The sequence below is a fragment of the Molossus molossus genome, unplaced genomic scaffold (genome assembly GCF_014108415.1).
Source record: "Molossus molossus isolate mMolMol1 unplaced genomic scaffold, mMolMol1.p scaffold_m16_p_9, whole genome shotgun sequence".
NCBI classification, from domain to species: domain Eukaryota; kingdom Metazoa; phylum Chordata; class Mammalia; order Chiroptera; family Molossidae; genus Molossus; species Molossus molossus.
The window spans coordinates 8,950,819-8,974,419 of NW_023425403.1; the positions used below are offsets into that span (position 1 = coordinate 8,950,819).

General features: G+C 40.7%; 1 protein-coding gene across 1 annotated transcript in view; it reads left to right on the forward strand.

The window, feature by feature from the left end:
- The window catches only part of TENM3 (teneurin transmembrane protein 3), a 427,193-nt gene that overhangs the window by 19,924 nt on the left and 383,668 nt on the right, over positions 1-23,601 (forward strand). The window contains exon 2 of the mRNA XM_036250066.1: positions 1,214-1,492. Within this exon, the coding sequence (XP_036105959.1) occupies positions 1,214-1,492 (279 nt within the window). The remainder of the gene's footprint in view (positions 1-1,213; positions 1,493-23,601) is intronic.

Below are 23,601 nucleotides of genomic sequence, written 5' to 3' on the forward strand. Positions count from 1 at the left end.
ATGTGGTAGCATTTAAATCCGTTTTTATGTACCATTATTCTTTACATGGTTTTTGAATCTGGGTGGTCCCTAACTCCCAGGCGCTACCATTCCCACACAAGAAAGGGAAGAACCATACACACCCTACAAGTAGACGCTTCTCTGTCCTCGTCTCCATAGTATCAGAAACACAGGCGAAATTTCAAAGGGAACTACAGAATTAGAAATGTCATTAATAACAGCAGTCATTTGAAAGTGTCACCTGATTGAAACACTTTTGCTTTAACTTATTGCAGCGTCATGAGTTTTATTATGCTCAATTTATTAGTACAGGCCTGCAGAGTTCATAGCCATTTATTTTGCAGGGGACTTGATTTTTTATCATTAATTTTTAAGTACGTAATACTCCTAGTATATATATTTTTTATTTATTAATTTGTTTTTGTTACAGATGTTTCTCATTTTTCCCCCATTGAGACCCTCCTCCCATTCCTCCCCCACACCATCCCCTCCTAGTATATTTTTAGAGTGCATTTCATTTGCAAGAATTGGTTTACTCTAATCAATACAGATGTTTCCAGGTGTTTATTAAAGCAAAAAGTCTAGGTCATTGTACTCCAAATTATCAAGACATTGTACTCCAAAACTGAGTATATGCGCGCGCGCACGCACACACACGGTTGTGTTTATGTTGGTTGTTAAGGTAAGGTGGAAAGATACATTAAAGGTTGACCAAGCTCCTTTTACTACTTATTCTTGAGGGAAATCTTTTCTCTTCCAAAGTGGTGACATCTGGATGGGAAAATCCTGTCATTTAAGACCAGAGCCAGGACATGGGAAATAATTCCGACACTTCTGTTGCTTCATAAGTCGCTGAACTAAATTCTGTCACTGATAACTAATCCTTTCTGGGCTGTTTTCCTGTCTGCACCGCTCACTTGCCCATCTCTCTGGGGGTGCTTATGGCTGAAAAGGTTTGCAGAGGAGCTCTGAGCAGGGCGTGTGGAGAGTAAGTGGGGAGGCCCACCCCACCCCCCACAGTCTAATTGCACCCACTTGACGGAATGCCATGCAATGCTAATGTAAACACTTGGTGCTCATAGCTGAAAAACCTGAATGTCTGTATTTTATGGAGAGTTTCTTTAAAAAACAAATGAATAGAAAAAAAAAAAAACACTGAAACTAAAGCTAAACACATACTCACTGGTTGTTGTCTTTTTTTCCCCCTAATTAGGACAGAATTTTACCCTAAGGCAGTTAGGAGTTTGTGAACCAGCAACTCGAAGAGGACTGGCGTTTTGTGCGGAAATGGGGCTGCCCCACAGAGGTTACTCTCTCAGTGCAGGGTCAGACGCTGATACTGAGAACGAAGCGGTGATGTCCCCAGAGCATGCCATGAGACTGTGGGGCAGGGGGGTCAAGTCAGGCCGCAGCTCCTGCTTGTCCAGCCGGTCCAACTCAGCCCTCACCCTGACAGACACGGAGCACGAGAACAAGTCGGACAGCGACACTGGTGAGTTCCACTTTTGGCTTTATGACTCGGCATTCAGTGCTTCTGTTTTGGTTGCTGATGGGAGCTTTTTCCTTTCTCGCCTTTCCTCTTTTCCTGCCGTCTCTTTTTTTCTTTTTCCTTTCTTTTAATACAGTAAAACTCAAGGAATGACCTTGAATCATGCTTCCTCCCCCCTGGAAAAAAAGATCAATATTCAAAATGAGATTGTTCAATTATGCAAGCGGTCGGTGATGTGTGAGCTATAGTTGTGAAGAATAGTTTAATCGTGTACAGGGGAAAAAAAATATTAGCTTTGACTTATCTTGGACCATGTCACCTGTTATCCTCTGTGGCACCTCAAAGTGAGTGGTGATAAAGTTTACCCCAGAGTCAGCTTGCAATCAAAGATGTCTTTGTAGATTCCTCTTGAAGATACTGCAAAGAAGTTGCAGAATCCTAGAATGGGTGACTGAGCACACAGAATAGTTTATTAACAGGGCTCAAGTGATTGAAGAACAAATTTGATCATGCTTTAAACTGACTGGTTGATGAGAGCAATTGAAATCTTGGTAAAGGGGGGGAGCGTGGCCTTTGATGTGCTTTGGGAACTGGATTACTATGCAATTAAATCCACGCAGAAAATTGGATTTTAGGCTCTCCAAACTGCAGCTGTACATGTTGTAAGAAAAATGTCTTTCTAAATGATTGGAACTTTTTTTTCCTACTGCCCCGTGCAGGATAATAAAAATAGTTCATGTATATGCAATCATAGATATTAAAGAACACGTCATGTTCAGTCGGTGCCACTTCTGGGAAAAACTGGAGCATCGGCACCAAGGCCCTGGACACCAAAAAGACATTTGTCCTTCAGCCTCTACTGCTGGCAGTGAGCATGCTTGTGCTCCAGTCTAGCTGTGAATGCGGTGCGTGCACACTGCATCAGAAATGAAGGGAAAGTTGAGATGAAAGAATTGCATGACATTTGAAAAGAAAGAGCGCTGTTTTACCAGTGAGAGTTGATTGAATCTGTCCGCTTCGCTCGCGAACAGGATAGCGGGTCTGTGGTCCTTCCACCTCGGCTGGGTCACAGTGAGAGGTGGTAGCCGGTGCTTCTCCTCGTTTAGTCTCATCTCCTTTCAAGAAAGTCTCATTTAAACCAGCTAAAGCGGTACCTTATGTGGAATACGTTAGTGCATTAAACCAGAGTCAGAATCAATGAAGGGCGTGTGCTCAGTACACGCGTATGAAAGTGTCCGTTTTGGGTGCAGACGGGCTGTGCTCCAGCCCGAGAGAGAAAAGGAGGCAGAGTCTTCCGACAAAATGAGTCTCAGAATCAGGCGGCCCACAGGCGCCTGGGCGCATCCATTCACCTCGGCGACACCTGTGATTCTGTCCGTTCTCGCTGCGGAGGCAGAAGCCACTGGCTGTAAACACATGAGCTTTGGCATGAACTGTGCTTCCTGTCTGTCGGCGTCTTCCCGTACTAGTCCTGGGGTGATCGCAGATTCCGTGGTTATATTTGAATGTAGTATTTGGCGTTTAATTTTCCCGAAACACATGATAACATTTATGATGGTTGTTGGAAACAGTGCAGAGGACGGGGGGAGGGCGCATTCACGCTCACACAGACCATCCATGTCCACATCCATCAGGTATTTTCTCACACTGGGTCAGCTTGCCCCCCGCCCCACCTCTCTAGTGTCTCTCTCTTTCCTAAAGAGTGGGCCTTGCTGTGCTGTCTGTGTTGGTAAAGTATAAATTAATGTTATCATTTAAAAACATTAGATTATCTGCTAAAACTATGTCGCAACGAATTCCCAAACACATGCCGTATCTTTTCTTTGCAGAAAAGATAAAACACACTGTGCAGCCTTTAGTTAACAGTCTGTAAATCCGAATGACGGGCCCTCCCCCTTTGCATGGACTATTGCCGACCCGCGAGGAACGGGTTTCTGCAGGAGCCTCGTAGACTGTGTTCTCGGAGACATGGAGAGGTCCCTGTCTTCAGGTTGTTGTGAGGCCCGACGGGGAGAGCCAGGAAGGCAGTGTCAGGGCCTGGCCTTGCAATTCGGAACACTTGGCAGCGTTGGTTGAGAGTAAACAGGTCAGCTAAGTTAAGAGTATAAAGTGTCAAAAGCAATGTTTGTTGAGTTGGGCAAGTGATGACTTAAACTTGTGTTTACTCTTTTCCCAAGGTTTGGTGGTGGTTCTTTTTTAAACATTTTGATGGTCTAAGAACTCCTAATGAGATCAACTTCAGGAAGAAAACAAAAGAGGAAATAAAGTACATGTGGGCCCTGGTGACTGCTGCTGTTTCATAGTTAGTATGTGTGTCCACAGGACACTGGATTAACGTCCTGCGTTCTCAGTGATTAGTCGGAAGGAACGAGATTCCATTGAAAATAATTAATTACATTAAGATTGGCGAAGCACTTATCTTCTGAGATGTGTAGTAGACCTTGTCATTTTGAATATTGGAATTAAGCAAGAGTATTTAGGATTTTTTTTTTTTTTTTAACGTAAGAAAACTATAGCTGTTTTTTCTGAAGCTGGGTTATGGTAAAAACGAAAAGTTGTAATCACACCCGTGGCCTTCTAACATCTTCATAAACATTATCCTCAACATTATTACATATGTCAGTTCACCACTCCTAGTCAAGTATTTCTAACATAAAGTTACTATAAATAATTCAATTCTACCCTCCTCAGGTGTTTTAATTGCTCCAGCTTTGAAAGACTATTTATTTTCCAGTTATAGTTCCCTTTGACTTCCCGTTATTGTAATTGTTTAATTTTATTCGTTTTGTACAAACTGAAGTCATGCCCTTGAAAGTGCTATCATACCACTAGAAGTTGAAACGAGAAGGCCACGTGTGAAACATCCGACCAAAGTGAAACTAATTTAGAACCCAGACCCTGACTTGTTTTCATTCTATTTAGCATGGGAGTTTTCGTTGACTATTTTCATCATTTGAAATAACTGTGAATAGAGCTATTTTCCCCAGAAAAAAAAAAAAAAAAGTTACTCAACATTTGTAAAGGTATGCAAGCCGAGTGCCTGATGTTCTAGTTATAACTTCACAGGAGAGTTTAGTAACTAAAAAGGGTTCGATTTCATTTATTTATCGATAAAGAGGCCAACAGTTCAAGTGAAGACCTTGCTGGAAGTGCTGTGAGGCTAATGAAATTTTGATGGTTTGCGCATCCCACGAGAGTGACCGAGCATTCGGACCGTGTCACACGTCTCCGTGTGAGCCGAGATTCAAAACAAGTGATAAAATTTATTATTCCACAAACTAACTCTTCACCAGCCATGAGGACTTGAGGTTAAAAAGCATTTTAGCCCTGGCTGGTTTGCTCAGTGGTTAGAGCGTTGGCCCGCAGACCAGAGTCATGGGTTTGATTCTGGTCAAGGGCACGTACCTCAGTTGCTGTTTGTCCCTGGCCCTGGTAGGAATTGTGTGGGAGGCAACTAGTCAGTGTGTCCCTCTCTACCCCCCACCCCCAACTCTATCTGAAGATAAACAGAAAAATATCCTCAGGTGAGGATTTTTTTTTTTTTTTAAAGCATTTTGGGGGTGTGGAATTTGACAATATGTTGAGTTTCATATGGAATCCAAATTGAGGATATGAAGTAGTCCTTTCTTGACACATACTGATTGCTGTGGTTGTGTTCATTGTCCTATATCAACTGCCATGCACCAGGGTTCGTGACCACCTAGTAGCAGTTCTAATAAGCTGATGAGAGGTTGCAAAGTAACTGATGGAATGCCCTAATCAAAAGTAAAATTACCAATATGCTCTGGTCTGGTTTAGGCATTTTTCCTTCTCTGATGCATTGCTAAAACAAAATAAAATAAAATAAACCCTGACTGATTTCCCACCATTTAGCTTTGCAGCTAATCTGATCTCAGTTCCAATGATCTTCATAGATGTCAGGAACGAAGAACTTTAAAAAATAAATAAATAAATAAACTTTAAGCTTTAAATATGTTAGTTTGCGCATCTTTTCCCAGAAAAATCCCAGCGTGTCTTTGTCCTTTGTCACCCAGCACTGTGGTGTCATTACAGATGCCTGGGTTTGGGTCATGAGAGTAGGGTTTACATTTTTTTCATTCAACCTCTGATCTTTGTTTCTGAATCACCCCAAGTTCAAGTTCCCATCTTTTCCATTTCTGCCTCGTTGTACCGCGAGTTCCTGCCACTGCAAGTCCCCACTTTCCTCCTCTTTCCTGTCCCCACAGTCTCCTCCACCCCTTGGGAAGCCGTTGAATTCAGACAGACCCGCAGGAGCTGGCACCCCTCTTGTGCGTAACGACTGTGACTCGGGACCTCGAGAGCTTCCACGGGGGCAGAGTTGAGAACGTGTTGCAGTGGGCAGACCACCTGGGTTGGACTTAGAGTCCCACCTCCCAGCTATGTGACCTTGGGCTTAGTGCTTCCGTTGGCACAGGGAGGAAATCGAGATAAAGTAAACAGTATACAGTCTTTAGAGGTTGTTGTGGGGGTTTAATGAGTACAGGTGGCATCTAATGAAATCCAAAGGAAGTATCTGCTCCTGTTATTTATAGAAGCGGGACGGTTATTTCTCTATCTCATTCATAAATGGTTATGAAGCTTAAGTTAGATAAACAGTATCAAGTACTTACACAATTTTGGCCCACAGTAAAAGTCCCCTCCCTCCCCCACCTCTCCCATCCCCCCTGTCTGCATTAGTGACGTGTTTGTTCGTTTGGGACATTGAGGGAGAAATACTGGTCTTCTCCAGGACGGCACTGCTCATTTGCAGACTCTGGAATCTCCGTCACTATTTATTGATTCCTTTGTTTTTCTCCAAACTTCCACATCCTTTTTAATTTACTGTAATTAAATGAATGTACATTGAATGATGCTGATAATTAGTCTGATGGCTGCAGACTTCAAAGACTTTCACATGCTCCTTCCCCTCCCTGCCAACAGAATTTCAAAAGTAGTGTTTCCCTGGAAGGCGTGTTACTTAGACAGGCAGTCAGTTAAAAGGCAATTTAACAGATGCTCATCAGTTCACACACTAAAACAAATCATTCCTGGAAGACTGGTTCTCACCTGGGCCCTCAGCATTCTACCTACGACAGGCCCTCACGGATGCCACGCTGATCATGCGTGATACTCAAGTATCAAGGGCTAATTTGGCTAACACAGGGTCTAACGTTAAAGGGCAGCAGTTGTAGGTGTAAGAGAGACTTGTTTTGCCCAGCTGAAGCACTGCAAGGAACCACTTTAAAACTTGTCTGTTGAAATCGTGTTTTAATAAGTCAACTTGATGTATGGGCGAAGTCTAAAAGTTGAGTTACTGTATTTTAAAAGGAAAAAGGTAAACTCCTAAACCAATTTGATCCATTGTTGCCGCGATAACGTTTGTATGCCTTTTCATAGGCATTTAAAAAGCTCTGACATTTAGTTCCTGTACAATCTATTCAACAAAGAACTTGAGCTATTTTACAATCCAAATTAGCACGAGGCGGAACTTGTCCTGGGAGAGTGGGCGGGGTCGCTTCTCCTGCTGAGCAGCTGTGTACAGGTGAGAGGGAGGAAGTGGACAGACTCGTAGCTCTTCTGTTACCAACTCGATTCTGGAGTAGTTTGGGGGACACTGCTGGGGGCACTGGGTGCCCTGTTGTGTCCTCCACGTGATCCTTCTCATGAGGAAGCGTGTCGTTTCTCTCCTGGCTCTTTGCACAAAGGGGATAATGTTTGAGTTTTCTGAAGATTATTTGAAGAGAAGTATATTATTTTGCCTAACTAGCCTAATTCCGTTCCTTCAGACTCCCTCCAAGAACCTTTCAGCCTTCTTTGGAAATTGATTGTAAGAATTAAGATGGAATTCCTTTGCTGCAAGAAATAAATGGTGTCTCCGTGTTATTCTAATTTTATGAGATTCTATTACACGTACTAAACTATAACTTGAATATAAATTCCATTATGGGCCCTCTTCTGGCATATGATGGTCAATTCCGGCATGTTCAACTGCTGTAAATTATATTTTATGTTTTAGGTGCTCTGGGATGTCAAAAATCGCAAAAGTAATATGTTATGTGGTTATTAAATCAAGCTTCGAATTAAAGTGCTGCTTTGCAAAAATATGGTCAAATAATTTTTAATATATTTAAAACATTGTGTTGCCTTGATATGTATACATTTGTAGTTTAAATAGCGACTTGTCGCTCTTTTCACAAAAACTTTCATATTTCATTTAAGGATGATATATTTTCTGTTCATGGACATATTACAAGTCGCTTGAGCATAGCAACTTATGATTTAAATGAACCTTTTGAATTTAGTATTTTGAAAGTAGAATGAAGAAGACAGTCAAGTCCACTACCACTGTCTCCCTGAAGTATTTCTGTACATTTATATCTTCCCTTCGGAGAGGATTTTCAGACCTCTTGGTTGTCAGCTGCTCTCCACAAGACTATTGCCATTTCTACAAAACTCAACTTGTGGTCTGAGTATTTTTCATAGAATGTATGCCATCTATGTTTAAATTCTAAATATTTTTAAATTATAGATTTAAAACCAAAGTAGAACATACTATGCACATATCAAAACTGATGATGTACACTAGTTTGATTCTTGAATGTATTTTGATGTCCTTGAAAAATCACGGTGGTAGCAGTAAATTGTTTCAATTAATGAATTGAACAGCAGTGAAAGCTGAATCAGGTTTATTGATGTGATTATCACTGAAATAGAAAAACAAAATGAGTCTGAGAGCTACACAGCCTCAGTTTGCTTGCCATTCCAGGGGTATTCTAGTGTTTGAAGAGCAACTGACTGACATTTTTGGTGCTACTTAGGGAATATCCTTCACAAGTCATAATAATTCTGCTGTGAGCATTGCATACATATACTGGTTTAAACGGGAAAACCTTATGCGTATTTATTGAGTAGCATGAATGATGGCTTCTTTGTATTGGAATTTTGCCAAACTTATCAAAATATAGCAAATTGAGATAGTTTTTCATAATGAATAGATTGTACGTGAACTAAATGTAAGAGCTTTTTAAATGCCTATTAAAATGAATACAAATGCATATGAGTTTGAGAAAAGGTCAATTAAAAGTGTCTTACGAATATTACCTTGACCTTAAATATTATTTCAAGTCACACAGAAACTGAATAAAGTTCAGGTGAGACTTTTTGAATTGATTTCTTTTTAGTACATCAACTACGTCTTCATTCAATGAATAATCAAGGCGGGGTATTGCAACAGGCATTGGAGAAACAGAAAATGAGTCAGACGTGTTCCCTGGCTTCTGGGGGCTCCCAGGCCGGGTGGCAAACTGGGAGTAGACACTGTAGCTGTTTCGGTGCGGTGAGCGTGGTACACTAGGAACCCTGGTGTTGGGACCCAGGCTTCGAGGGTGTGCAGAAACTCAGGATGTAGGCAGAACAGGGAAGGGGCAAGTGTGGAAGGCCTGAGGACTGCTCCAGGAGCCACGAGCTTGTAGTGCCTGCAACAGGGTGCAAGCAGCCCAAGACCAGTCACAAAGGGCCTTCAGGGCCACGCGGGGGAACTTGCACGTTTTCCTCTAGGTGGCGGGGCGGCTCGGAAGGACTTGCACGCGAGGGAACCTTATGGCCCTATTTACATTTTGCAAAGTGCTAAGAAGCGGTGTAGGTGGAGATCTTGCCAGCAGAGGTAAGCTCCGTGGGACAAGGCCCCGTTCACCTCTGTGTGTCTGCTCACTCAGCCGTGCCTGAACCCACACCAGAGCTGCTGCCGAGTGAAAATCCGACGGCTTCCAGGTTACACTTGAACGCAAATTCGGCAGTTAGGTAACGTCACAGTGATCACAGTGAGGAAGCACAGAAGTTTGAATTAAGAACCTGGGAGGAAAGAAAGACCGGACTCAAATAGAATGAGGATATGATAAGTACTTTGTTGCATTAGGGTTAGGGAGGAGGAAGGCGTTTCAAAAGACCCTCAAATATGCAAGACTGGGTGAGTGATGTTATCATCCAAGTTGGAGTTTAGAGAATATGGTTCATGATAAAATTTGTAATTTAGACATGGGCAGGTTGTATTTGAGGTGTTTGTGGGATATCAATGTTCAAAATCTATTAAGCAATCATATATATATATACAAACATATTTATACATATATACACACACACATATATGTATATATTCTATTATTTCTTGTTTAAAAATATATACTGCTAAGTTTACAGTTGTTCATATGGAAAACAATATAATAATTAATAGAGAATAAACTGTACTTCATGTACTCACAACTATAAACCTACTTTTGCCCCACCCAGTGGTAATGATCTATATTGCCCGGCTGGTGTGGCTCAGTGGATTGAGTGTTGTCCCACGGACCGAGAGGTCCTGGTTCCATTCCAGGTCAGGGCACATGCCGGGGTTGCAGGCTTGATCCCCAGTAGGGGGCGTGCAAGATGCAGCCGATTGAGGTTTCTCTCTCACATCAATATTTCTCTCTCTCTAAAAAATCAATTTAAAAATGTAATAAATTTTAAACAACAACAACAACAAAAAGAAAACAGAAGGAGAAAAGAAGCGGACTGAAGGTAAAACCCCGGGGTCATCAATATGTAGCCCAGGATGCAGAAGATGACCAAGTAAAGAAACAAGAAGCAAAGAAGCACCTTCCATAGAGACAGAAACAAAAAACCAAACCAATTCACAGAAGACAAGACAGACAGGGCATGATCAGCAGGGTCCAAAACGTCCAAAGTCCCGGAGGTTAAGGCCAAGAAGACTGCACAGGAGGAGTTCATTGCTAGGTGGTGGGCGTGGGGGTCAGATAGCAGAGAGTCGGGAGATGGACAACCTAAGTGGGGCACCAGCAAATGGAGGTACTGCTGCCAATGCTCCACGCAGAACAGGGGGCTGGGCTGGTAACTCTGGGGCGATGGGCGAGGGGGGTTCAGCATCTCCATGAGGAAAGGCAAGGAGACATACAGCAGTGAGAAGGGGTCAGGAAAGACGATTAAGGAGAAAAGGAATAGAGTCTGGCTTCTGAGGGACCCGGAGCAGAGCTCTCCTGGGAATATACATTCATGCAGCTGAAGCCTTCAAAACTTTTATCTTTTAAGATACCTTTTTTATCTTGCAAGTTTGTATACATAATTAATTTAGTGTTTGCCATAGAGAAGGTAGATGTAAAAAAGGTACATATCTACATGGATTAAAATAATAGCAAATATAAAGTCATAGTATAAAATTGATGGCATTTGATGGAACTGAGAGTCTATGTCATTGTGTCATCAAAATATTTGGGAAAAGTACATTATTATTCAAAATTGATATTTTGTGTAAAATAGCCATGCCCAGTTTGGTTCAGGGGTTAGAGCATTGGCCCATGGACCAAAGAACCACAGGTTCGATTCTGGCCAAGGTCATGTACCTTGGTTGCGGTTCGGTCCTCGGCCCTGGTCGGGGTCATGCGGGAGGCAATCAGTGTGTCTTTCTCATCTCTCTCTCTCTCTCTCTCTCTCTCTCTCTCTCTCCCTCTCTCTCTTTCTCTCCCCCCCCCCTTCCCCCATCCCTCCCTCCCACTCTATCTGAAGATAAATGGAAAAATATCCTCAGGTGAGGATTTTAAAAAAAGAAAACATAAAATAGTTCTATAAGACTAAAATAAGTAAGTATAGAACTAGAATCTAATGGAAAGCAGGTAGTTTTCAACTCTGAAGCCTGAACTAAGAGGATTGCTCTTGGTGCTACTCCAGGTACATGGGTAACTTCTTATTTCCATCTTTGATCCTGGGTGTATGTGTGTGGTCTCTATATAAATAGATAGATATGCAATAAATAAACAGGTAGATACAAGTATGTAAGGATTAAATTAATAGCTAGAAAGTGTTTCCACCTTAGTAACTGCCACATGGTTTTGCACTATCTATAGTAAATGTCTTTTTTTGCTGAAAAACAAGATGCATGCCTGCAAACATAAAACTATATAACCAGATTGGATTTTTAACAAACACTCTTGCAGCATTACCAAACATTACTTTTTTCTGAAGGTACACAAAAGAGGACCAAAAACAACAAACAGAAAACCGTTGCACAACTGGTATGTCCATGAGAAATAGAATTAGGCTATAAAAAGCCAGAGTGATCATTATTTGCATTTTGAAATTTGGGAAATGGTGTCTTTGTGAAAGAATTATTCAGACTAAACTGAATAATTGGTTTGTCTTGAATTAGTTAATATCAAGCTTATCAATGGGAAGTAAACTTTCCCTTCCAAGTGGTTTCTGTAGGGGGTTAAAGTTCACAAAGAGAGATCTTCAAATTTCAACACTCAGTGGGTGAAGGTTCCTAGTGGGGTTAAAAGCGCTCAGTGAAATGTGAAATGTCAGTTGCTACAGAAAAGAAGTACAAAACATCCCCTTATAATGGACTGTGTCTCGTTTACTGACTGGAACCGTTGTGTAGATCGTAGGGTACACATTGGGTGTATAGGGGAACCAAATTGTCTGAATGAACCTACTTAAAGAGTCTAAGGCTTCTGATGGATATTAGAATCTTTTAAGCATTTAATCATTATTTCCATGGTACTGTCTCAATAACTCAAGTAAAAAGATAATGACAGAATAATAAAAGTGAAACTTGAGATTAAATAAACTTAAGTATAAAATATTTCAACATTTAAATTCATATCCTTAATGTCCCCACTTAATTACTTAGCATTATATGTTTATTGGAAACTCAAAGAAGAAAATGGATAATAACTAGTCTTCTACTACATAATACTTTTTTTCTGCTATGATTTATTATAATTTGTTTAACATCTCCACTAGACATCTAGGTTCTTGCATGGTTATCAGTTGTTTTCACTATTATTAATTGTATTGTAATAACTATCCTAGGGGCTAGATCTTTGCCACTAATTCTATTATTACCTTAGTATACATTCTTGAAAGTGGACTATCAGATCCAAAGGGTATAAGCAATCTAAAGATTTTGATACACTCTGTCCAAGTGCCCTGCAGAAAGATTTGTATCAATTTATACTCCCACCAGCAGTGTTGAAATGTGTCTTTCTTCCACAAGCCATTGACTGCCATTGTTGGCATGCTTTAAAATTCTGGCAACCTGATGCATGAAACATGATGTTACTGTTGTAATTTATACTCACTTGATTAGGTAGGTTGAATATTTTCTCATGTAGGTGTGTGTACTGTTTGTATTTCTTTTGTGAATTGCCAATTCATCATGCCCTTTGTTCATTATCCTTTGGGGATATATGAAGAATTGGGTCTTCAAGGCCACACACCTACAAGGAGGGAAAAACCAGAGTCAGTGTCCTGGTGTCCTTGAATTCTCTCTCTCCCTTCAACGTCCTTATGTCCTGATGAGACAGGTTTGGTTACAGGAGGAGCTGATATGGGTAAACATCTCCTTAGATACAGGCCTCCTGCTCTTGGACACGAGTGTAAGCTCCGCCGTAGTGATGAAGTAGCCACGTAGTAGTCATGCAGGAGAGCTGAGGCATAGCACGAACATATGGTCCTCAGACACAGGAACACACCTTCCTTAGACATGCCTCGTTAGAAATTCTAGATGCCAAGAAAATCTATATTTACTCCAGCTCACAGTGAAATCCATGTCCACAAAGATGCTGTATCCTTATTCAATAAATGAAAAACCTTAACAGGTGATAATAGCAGTGGGAAGTAAGTCTCTTCCTATCAATTCATAGTCTGCTGGAAAAGTGCACGAGGTATATAATTACATATACAACAATATATACATATATGAATACAAACCAAAAATTATACATGTATAACTATATATAGATATACAAATATGCAAATACAAATGTATATATACACATACAACTATATAGAATAGATATAGACATACAGATAAAGACATAATCTTTTGCAAATATTTTTTCAGTTTGATTTTGTTTAAAATTTTTTTATTAATTTAATTTGTTACAGATATTTCTCCTTTTTTCCCCATTGACATCCTCCTCCCCATCCCTCCCACCCCATCCCCAGCTTTGTTGTCCATGTCCATTGATCATGCACACATGCATGTAAGTTCTGTGGTTTATCTCTTCCCTCCCCACTCCCCCTCTTCTGCGGGTTGTCAGTCTGTACCCTACTTCCACGTCTCTGGGTCTACCCTGTTCCTCAGACTGTTATGTTCATTATATTCCACAAATAAGTGAGATCATGTGATATTTGTCTTTCTCTGCTTGGCTTGTTTTGCTTAGGATAATACTCTCCAGGTCCCTCCATGTAGTCTCAAAGGATAAGAGATCTTTCTTTCTTACAGCTGCATAGTATTCCATTGTGCATATGTACCACAGCTTCTTTATCCATTCGTCTACTGATGGACACTTGGGCTGTTTCCAGATCTTAATATAGTCAAGTCAACTATATTATTTACATATGGCTTTTTCATGCTTAGAAATGTTGACTTTACTCCCAGAGCAAATAATTGCTTATATTTTCGCCTCCATTTTACATTGAATCTATCTGAATGTTTTAATGTAGTCTGTGGTTTTGGAATTTAAATTTATTTTCTTCACACAGTTCGCATTTGTAAATGCCATTTAATTTAATTAGGGGATGTTTGATAATGTCTAATAAATATATACTCATCTGCTTAAATTTTAGCAATGAGACATCAGTAAAAATTTGTGCTGTTAAATCTTTGCAGAGAATAGGATAAGATTTGTGAAATATCCTATATAAATATTAGTTTTTATGTATTAAATTTAGGTGTGGTCGTTTCTGAGAGATCTAGAATGCTAACTAAGAAACTGGCATTTTCAGGAACACACAGTTAGCCATAGGCAATGAACTATGTAACCGTTAGACATTGCAAATCATGCACGAGTGGAAAACAGACTTAAATGGGCATGTATAAGTTATATGTAATGCTGGAAGTAGTTATTAAGATCTGTTTTTCTGTTAAAAAATGAAGCATAAATCCTGCAAAAGGCTGGGTGTATTACGCACAATTTTTTTTGGTCAACATCCTTATATTGACTGTTTTGAGAGATGTTTTTAGGGAATAAAATGTCTCCGTTGGTGTCAGGCTTATAGACTTGGAGATTCTGGGCTTTGCAGAGAGGAGACAATGAGAAGACAAAGCAGCTGGAGGAAGTACATTTAAATGGCACAGTGAGTCCACATTGCAGCGCAATTTCAGAGAAGGAAAGGTTTTGCAGGATTTATAGAATTTCAGCAGGACTTCGAGGGTGGTAAAGTCTGTAGGTACAGGGAGAAGTGGCGTTGCTGACAGTTGGAGCAACTTGAAGAAATGCGTGGGAGCAACGGGAAAACATCGGCAGCCTTGGAAGGAGGCCACCCACCTCGAAGAAGCCTCTTGGGGAAGCAGTGTAGATGGAATCCACCTGTGACCAACTTTCAGTGGCCTGCAGAGAGGTCCGGGATTGCCTCTGGGTGGTGTCTGCCCCGTCCACGTCCTAGCGCAGGGATGAGGCGTGCTGATGGACTGTATCAGGGGTGCTGGAGATGGACGGACACATATGAACCAGGAAGGTGCTATTGTGAACAGAGGGAAAGGAATCGCTTAGAGGTGTCAGCAGGGCTTTGTCATGTGAGAGGTTCAGAGTGAGGAGCCAAAGATGACTCTGTGCTTTTGAGTGCGGAACCTGGAAAACAGTCGCTGTAGTAGAACAAAGGAAAGGCCATAGAAAAAATCATTCAAATAGACACTCATCTGGACAATTGCTCAGAGCCATGGTACATAAGTGTTCACATTGCGCTTTGTGAAATAGTAAACAGTATGTAAAAGCTGTTATCAAAAACTAAAAAGAGTGTGGATTTCAAGGAATATGTAATGGTTCCGTTATCGAACGATGCGGACAGTTAACAGTGGCAGATCTAGGTCAGACTGATTTCTCCCTGGAACAGGACGTCAGTTACCATTCAGCGTGAACAGGAACCCCGCCAGGGTGCTCCAGTGAGCGCCCACACACTCCAGTACCCTCAGGCACCCTCATTTGCTGCCCGAGTGGGAGCCTCCGCGATTGAAGAGCAGGGTCTGAGGATATTTTATCTTCATACATGTCAGTTGTTTCCTGCCAAATCTCAGCACAACCACTGCATAAAATAGATTTCCTGTTCTCTTGACTTTGTATTTCTCTTCACCACGACCAGAAGGAGGTTTAGCAACGGATGCACTTTGCACAGGAGCTGCTGGAGAGCTGGGGTCTGAGTCAGGACGGTGCAGGGAAGGAGGCTGCCAGGTTATTCAGAGGAAGCAGCCTTCCCCTCCACCCGTGGGTGTCAGTCCTGACTGTGACTTAAAATCCGGACACTGGAGTTCCAGTCGCTTGATAAAGGCACCAGGCCTTCAGTCGGGTAAAGACCGTCAGTTCCAGCAGCTCTTACAGTAGTATTTGCATTGTTTGCATCTTTGAGGATGTAGATGTTAACTTCCTGGTTTCACCATGAGCACACTGAGTGCACTTATTTTATCTGAAAATACCGAGAGATTAGCCCAGAGGGTGGAAGGGGGGTTTAGGCGGCAACGTTTCTTTAGGTTTCTTTAAAGTGTTGTCTTCACCTGTCGATTCCAAGGTTATCTCTAAAGGGATAAACATTGATGAAAAGGAATCCATTTGAGGGTGAACCTTTGTACTTCAGGGGATAAGAATCCTGCCCACGTACCCCCATGGGGCCTGGTTACTTTGTGAGGTCCCATATTTCAGGACGTGGTTAGTTGCCAGGCAAGACTTGTTTTGCTAAAGCAATAGCAGAAAGGGTGGGAGCTTAGGTGGACCCCTCCGGTGGGCTATGTTTCTTATTCTATTTTAATTAGAAATGTTCACCCACAATATTGCTCTTACTCCAACTCATTCTGGTTCTGCCAGTAAGGCATGGTTCTTTTGTGGAAGAGTTCGTGTTCTCTTCCAAATCCTTTGACTTCCCAGAGAAAGGGTCAGTACCATACAGAAGTATTTGAAAACAGTCATTTTGTTATAGTGGCCTTTCCAATGATTGCTAAGGATTTTGAATGTGAATGTTACTATTCTTTAGAAAAATCTTTGTAGAGCATCTAAATGGTAGAGTAGAAATTGATAGAGATAGAGGCAGAGAGATTGCTACTTGGATTTTATTGAGCACCTATCATATTCAATATACCAACCTTTATATTAGTTAGTATTATTTTCCTTATTTTACCAAGGACCAAAAACTGAGGCTTAGAGTCTCTAAATATCTTGCTGAGATACTAAATGACAAAAGCCAAGTTTTAAAGCTATGGTCTTGTTGCAAGACCCACTATAAGATACTGCTTACTCTCATGTGGAAGCTGTTGGTGTCCAGACAATAACAGGGTGTAGGTCCCCTCAGATCACTTACTTCTCAATGAGAAGGAAAGAACCTTGTCAATTTAAATGTCTTCCGTGTCTCTATGAGCTCCTGGGTAGTTAATTTGGTTCATGCTTCTTATTTTAAGATGTATTCCTACCATATTAAAAAAAAAAAAAAGTGTTTCATAGGCCTAATGGTAAGGATACTTGATTAGAAGTTAAGAGATCTAGTTTCTTACTATGGAAAACAATATGGTGTTACCTCAAAAACTTAAAAATTGAACTTCCATTTGACCCAGTGATCCCACTTCTAGGAATATACCCTAAGAAGCCTGAAACACCAATCAGAAAGAATATATGTACCCCCATGTTCATAGCAGCACTATTCACAATAGCTAAGATCTGGAAACAGGCCAAGTGTCCATCAGTAGATGAATGGATAAAAAAGCTGTGGTACATATACACAATGGAGTACTACGCAGCTGTAAGAAAGAAAGATCTCTTATCCTTTGAGACTACATGGAAGGACCTGGAAAGTATCATCCTAAGGGAAACAAGCCAAACAGAGAAAGACAAGTATCATATGATCTCACTTATTTGTGGAATATAATGAACATAACAGTCTGAGGAATGGGGTAGTCCCAGAGACATGGAAGTGGGGTACAGACTGACAATCCCCAGAAGAGAGGGTGGTGGGGGAGAAATAAATCACAGAACTTATATGCATGTGTGCATGAACAATGGACATGGACAACAAAGCTGGGGACAGGGCAGGGAGGGAGGGGGAGGGGGGAAGCAGTGGGGGAAAAAGGAGAAACATCTGTACAAAAATAAATAAATTAATTAATTTAAAAAAAAGAGATCTAGTTTCTTATTCTGGTTCTGGGATTTGTTTATTGTTTTATCTGGGATCATTTACCCAATATCTTTGGGTCTGAGTTTTTTCAAATGGTGGCTTCTTATAAATAATTTTTAACAATGCCTTAGTTTTACCTTTGTTTAACTTTACAAAGCTGATATTGCAAGGTTTTCTGTTCAGGATTTCCCACATGGGAGGGAAGTCGTACTGGTTTGGGTCCAGCAAAGTGGAGACACATGAAGCATACAACTCTAGCGAACCACCTAATGTGGCAAGAAAAATTAAATTGATCATCTGTATTAATCAGACAGCATCTCAGTTTCCCTTGCTCTGTGTATGTCTCCTATAAGCATGACATCTACAAAGAGTGGAACTATGACCTTGAGCTAATACAATATACACCATTGCCTACCAAGCTTGTCTTTTGTTTTGACTGACATTCCACCTATATTACTCAGCTAACACAGATTATTAAAATAAGTTTGTGTCAATGCTAATGTTTTATCTAAGTAAACATTAAGAATGCTATAGTATTTTATTTTGTCAGTTGAGAAAATGTCCTTTGTAGTGATACTTGGGAAGAAATTTTTGGCGAATACCTTACCATACCTAGTAAGGAGCTTAAATGTTTAACAGATGAATAAGAAAAATAACTGACATTACCTAAATATTTCCATCAATCTTTTTAAAAAAGGTAATCAAGCCAATTTTAAAAAGCTAAAAAGAAAAAATAATCAATACCATTTTCTCTTCCTCTTTCATGCACTTTTCAAAGAGGAAGATTTGGTTTGGAACATGCTGTTTTGTTTTAACCATTGTCACACTTGATTTCCATACATGAATCATTCCTACCCCAAATTTCCCCATGTACTGTGTTATTATCTGTGTCTTTCTTGAGATACTACAGACTCTCAAAACACAATCTGGTTCAGGTTATTATTTCACTGCAAGAATGTTCATGTGATTATCAGCTTGTTTCCAGGGGAAATGATCTCTGCAAATCAATTCGGCTTTATGTTGCTAAAGGACCTGCCAGATAATTGAATGTCATCATCGTGAATCTAACAGAGACCTTGAGACGTCAGCTCTGTTCTCTATGAAAAGCCTGGAGAGGCACCACTGAGCTGGAGAGCATGGTTTTTATGAATTGACCCTGTATCTGTGTTTAATTAGAAATGTTTCCTGATTTTGATCGTCCGTTCTTGGTATGAAGTGGAAACATTTTGGCTCTCAGCTTTATGTCATAATCTTTCTGATACTTGAGAAGCAAGACTGTTATCCTTTGTTTTTCAAAACTAATTAGGCCCAATATTTGTTTCTTGGTAAGTTGAATCTACCACCTAAATCTCATCATTTTCATCATTCATTGAGCTTTTTCCCAATTCATCACGTTTCTGGGGACCTCAGAACACATGCACACACACGTGCACACACACACACACACTTTCTCTTACCATTTTGATGATAATAACCCCACATTTCTGCTCTAAATTATTCTTCTTGCATGTGCTGTGTATCAACAGTATGTTAAAAAACAAGGTGTCTGCCAGTGGATGTGTCTCTCTCACACTGATGTTTCTCTTTCCCTCTTCTCCCCCTCCCTCCCTTTCACTCTCTCTACAAATCAATGAAAAAAATGTGATCGACTGAGGAGTAACAAAAAAGTCTATCACTAGTTACTTCTCTATTCCTTCTCCTTCTTTATTAATTTCGACTTTGGATTTCTTTAGAATTTTTCATAGAACTGATTTCTGAGATGTTATTTTCTACTATAGATCACTAGATCAGAATTTTCTTTCTTTTTTTGTTTATCCTCACCCAAGGACATTTTTCCATTTTTTTGTTCAGAGAGAGGGAGAGAGAGAGAAATATCGACGTGAAGGGACACATCGAATGGCCACCTCCCGCACAACCCAACCAGGGCCGGGGACAAACTGCAACCGAGGTACGTGCCCCTAGCGGGAACCGAACCCGGGTCTCTCCAGACCGCAGGCTGATGCTCCAACCGCTGAGCCAAAGCGGCCAGGGCCAGAATTTTCTCTTGACTCTCCTCTGAAACCCTCTCCTCATACTCATCCAGTGAAGCGAATGAGGTGTCTAGTACACGGTCCTGTGTGTAATTATCAGTCCTCTCCTGCTTCCTGCTGTCATCCCTGCAAACTCCCTCGTAACTGGGGATTCAAATACATGTTTCTTTCAACCTGAGTCCTTCTGAAGCCGGGAGGAGCAGTACGTACATGTGAGGGTCCAGCTTAGTACCTTTCCCAGTTCCCCTTCCCGCGCCTCAAGGCAGTGCAGCTCTCGGCCGATCGGGGGGAAGGGAACCGTATGTGAGGGGTTGAAAGCCAGCTCTTCACACATGACGTTTCGTTCATCTTCGTTTTAAAAATACGCCTTGGAGGATCTTATTTTAGTTTGTAGCTTCAGGTGTCATCTAGGTAAATTATGCAAACTCTCATTAACAAAAATAACTTACGGTCCTTTGCAAATACACTTTCCGTTGGACAGCTCCTATCGGGGAAGAGAAGGGTGTCTGTCTTTTAGTAACCTACTTTTTTTTTTTCTAACGGGTATAAATCATTAGGAATAAATTGTGTTCTGTCATTGTAACCAGTAATTGGTGACATTCTCTTGTCACTGCGGGATTATAAATAACAGTAATATACGTACTGTCAACAGATTCATTATGTTATGAAAATATAAGCCAGTAGTCTGTTTCTTTTAACTATACTTTGCATATTTTCTCTATTAAGTATGACAGTGAGCTCTTTACAGATTTTTAAGGAATACTCGACAGAGCGATTTTCATCATTAACAGCTTCAAATTGTTTTCTTATGTTTGAAATGTATTTTAATTATGTCTATTTCTTTCGTAGTTTACTTGAAAAAGATATCTTTCCAAGAGGATTGTGTTTGCAAACAGATATTTGATCAATAAAACAGGATTTTTTTTTAAGTGGGAAAACACCCAAGAGACTGTAAGCACTTGTGGTTCATCTTAACATAACTCATGTTATGAAAATATTTCTAAAAAAAATTTCAGAGTAACTATAAATACAAGGTGTTTATGTAATAAATAGTGGTAACTTGTCCCACCCTGAAGGAACAAGGAATCCACTTGAAAATAGGTTCAGACGGGCCAAACCTCTTAACTACTTGCTTCATTGATGATTAAATCAGTACATTCGTTTCTCATTGGAATGTCCTAGCGATGTCACAGATCTGCTGCGTCTTTGACCACCACCCCTATGAAGAGAGAGACAAGGTCTCTCATTACAGTAGCTTCTCTTGCTTCCCAGGAGGTTTCCTTTTTCTTTACTTCTTCAACACTGACACAGAAAAGCCCTGCTGGGTATGGAGAGGGGCCAACAGGCCAGCTCGCTTCAACTTTTATTTGAGCCTTGACTCTGGGCAGCGTATCAGCCTTTCCCTGGAAGGGTCTGGAGCAAGTCTTGGTGGGCGTTGGATCCAGCCAAGCGTTGGGGTCCTTTTGGGGAGATCGCTCTTGATGTCATGACTTCCCTGCTGGGTCTTCCAAGTGGCTCGCTTTCCTTCCCTTTCCAGCTGTGCAACGTTTTTGGAGTTTCTCTCAGATTCCCACACTTTGCAAACACATCATTATCCAGGTTTACTCTGTGCGTTGTTTATTCACTCAACAAACACAGCCAAGGCTTTTTTCTGAGTCTTCACAGGCGGACACGCTAAACAACAAGACCTACCAGGGTGTTGAGTGGCGTGTTGCAGAATTAATTCTCGTAGAGGCTGGAGTCATTTGGGCATTTCAGATCTTTTAGTCAAATGTTTCTCTCTTTTAGTATTCCTGACTTAGCCCTGGCCAGTGTGGCTCAGTGGTTAGAGTGTCGGCCTGTGCACCAAAGGGTTGAAGGTTCGATTCCTGGTCAAGGGCAGGTACCTGGGTTGCAGGTTTAACTCCTGGTCCTGGTTGGGGCACAGGTGGGAGGCAATTGATGTCTTTCTCTCTCTTTCTCTCTCTCCTCTTCCCCCTCTCTGCCTGCTTTCTGCCTCTCTTCCACTCTCTCTAAAAAAATTCAATGGACAAAAATATCCTCAGGTGAGGATTAACAGGAAAAAAAAAAATACATATATATATATATATCTCTCCCTGAATTAATTTCTCATTATTTTGAGCAATACAGTGATTGTTCAGATATTCCCTTTTTTCCTCTAAAGGTTAACCATTTAGCAAAGTGGGGTGTATTTTTTTGTCTATTTTTATTTTCTCTTACGAAGGGAGCCACCAAATCTTCCGTTTTGCAGACTGAATGAGTTACATTTGATTTTGAATTCTGCTTTTTCTTAGTGGGACTCCTGATGCTTCTTTGATACCCTTTCTGTTCCTCCTCCTGGTAACAATCGTGTTACCGTCTGAGCCTCCCAGTGTGACGTGTGAACAGAACATACGCTCTCTTTCACGATGAAAAAATTTTTAAAGTTTCCCAACATAACCTTCTATAAAAATTGTTGCAACATCATGAACTCACATAACTTGCACTCTATAGTGGAACTCAGTTTGCTATTTTTTATTTCCCACTCACCATTTCCAAATGACTTCCAAAATTTCAAGCTTGTGACTTCGTTTTGGGTCCCTACTTGAAATCTTTCCTCTGCCATATATTTTCATCTGATTCAAACTATTTATTTATTTCAAGCTACTCTTAGTCCCAGGTATGCAGGAAGAGTATATATTCCTTAATTCAAATCTCTGTCCTCCTTTCTTCTTCCCTTACATCTAGAAGTCTTTACATCTTTCCTCTTCTCTTGGTTTCTGACTCTGTAAATTGTCCACCACAGAAGACAGCTCAGGATGGAATCACTGTTCCTAGGAAACATAAATTCTCCAAGCTTATCTTTCCTGTTGTTTAAACACCAAATAATCTTATCTTTATCTTCCTTGAGATTTCTTACGAGGACATTAAAATGGACTCCCCTGTATTATTCACCATCCTGTGAATAGACCTTGTGCTTCCTGCCCCTTTGCCTTGGTGCCATGCTGACAATCTGCAATACCCTGCTAGACTCACGTGTCAGAATCTTGCTGATCTTCCGAGGTTCACTTCGATACCTCTTCCTGTTCGCCCTGCTTATGGCCCACAGGCTGGATGAGCTGACCTGCCACTCGATTCCCATAGTGTGCATGCGCCCTCACTCTTCCAGGGCATTTGCGTTTACTACATGATTTTGAAGTTATCTATGTGTCTGTCTTATTTTCCTCCATTAGACTAAATGTCTGGACAAGAGGAACTAGGCTTCTAAATCTGTCCCATGGATTGTGTAGCAGTAGAGCTGCACCCCAAGTAGGTGCCCAGTTATATTTCTTCAACAACTGGATGGGTGGATGGGTTAATGGGTGGATGGGTGGATGGATGAAGTGTCCATTGAACTAGGCATAATGTCAGAAAATGCTGGGAGGCATAAATAGAAAAGTTATGCTATGCAGACAAACATCTTGATCTTCTCGTTGGGCAAATATGTATTTGTATACTCTGACTTGGAAAAGTATTTTATAAGGAGTTTCAACTTGTGGATGTTTTTTAGAGCACATTTGTAAAAAGGGAGTGAACGCATTGACTGCCATGACATACTGTTTTCATTAGAACCCAGACCATTTGCACAACCCTTATTATGGTTTCTTCTAATTTGCATTCACGAGATTTTCTTTCCTAAATGATTTATATACTTGCATAACGTGACATTTCCAACATTAAATTTATTGCACATTGTCATTATATATTGAAATTATTTTCATCGAGTACTTTCACATATATGTTTTTATACACATAATTTATATTATAAATTTTCTTCGAGCTTTACATGTCATTTGGAGCACTTTAGAAATCAATATTGTAGACTACTATGAGGAGAAAAAAATATTTCTTAAAGTACTCCCCTGTGTTCCCATTAATTTGTTTATTATCAAGGTCTTTATTAGGAGTATAGTT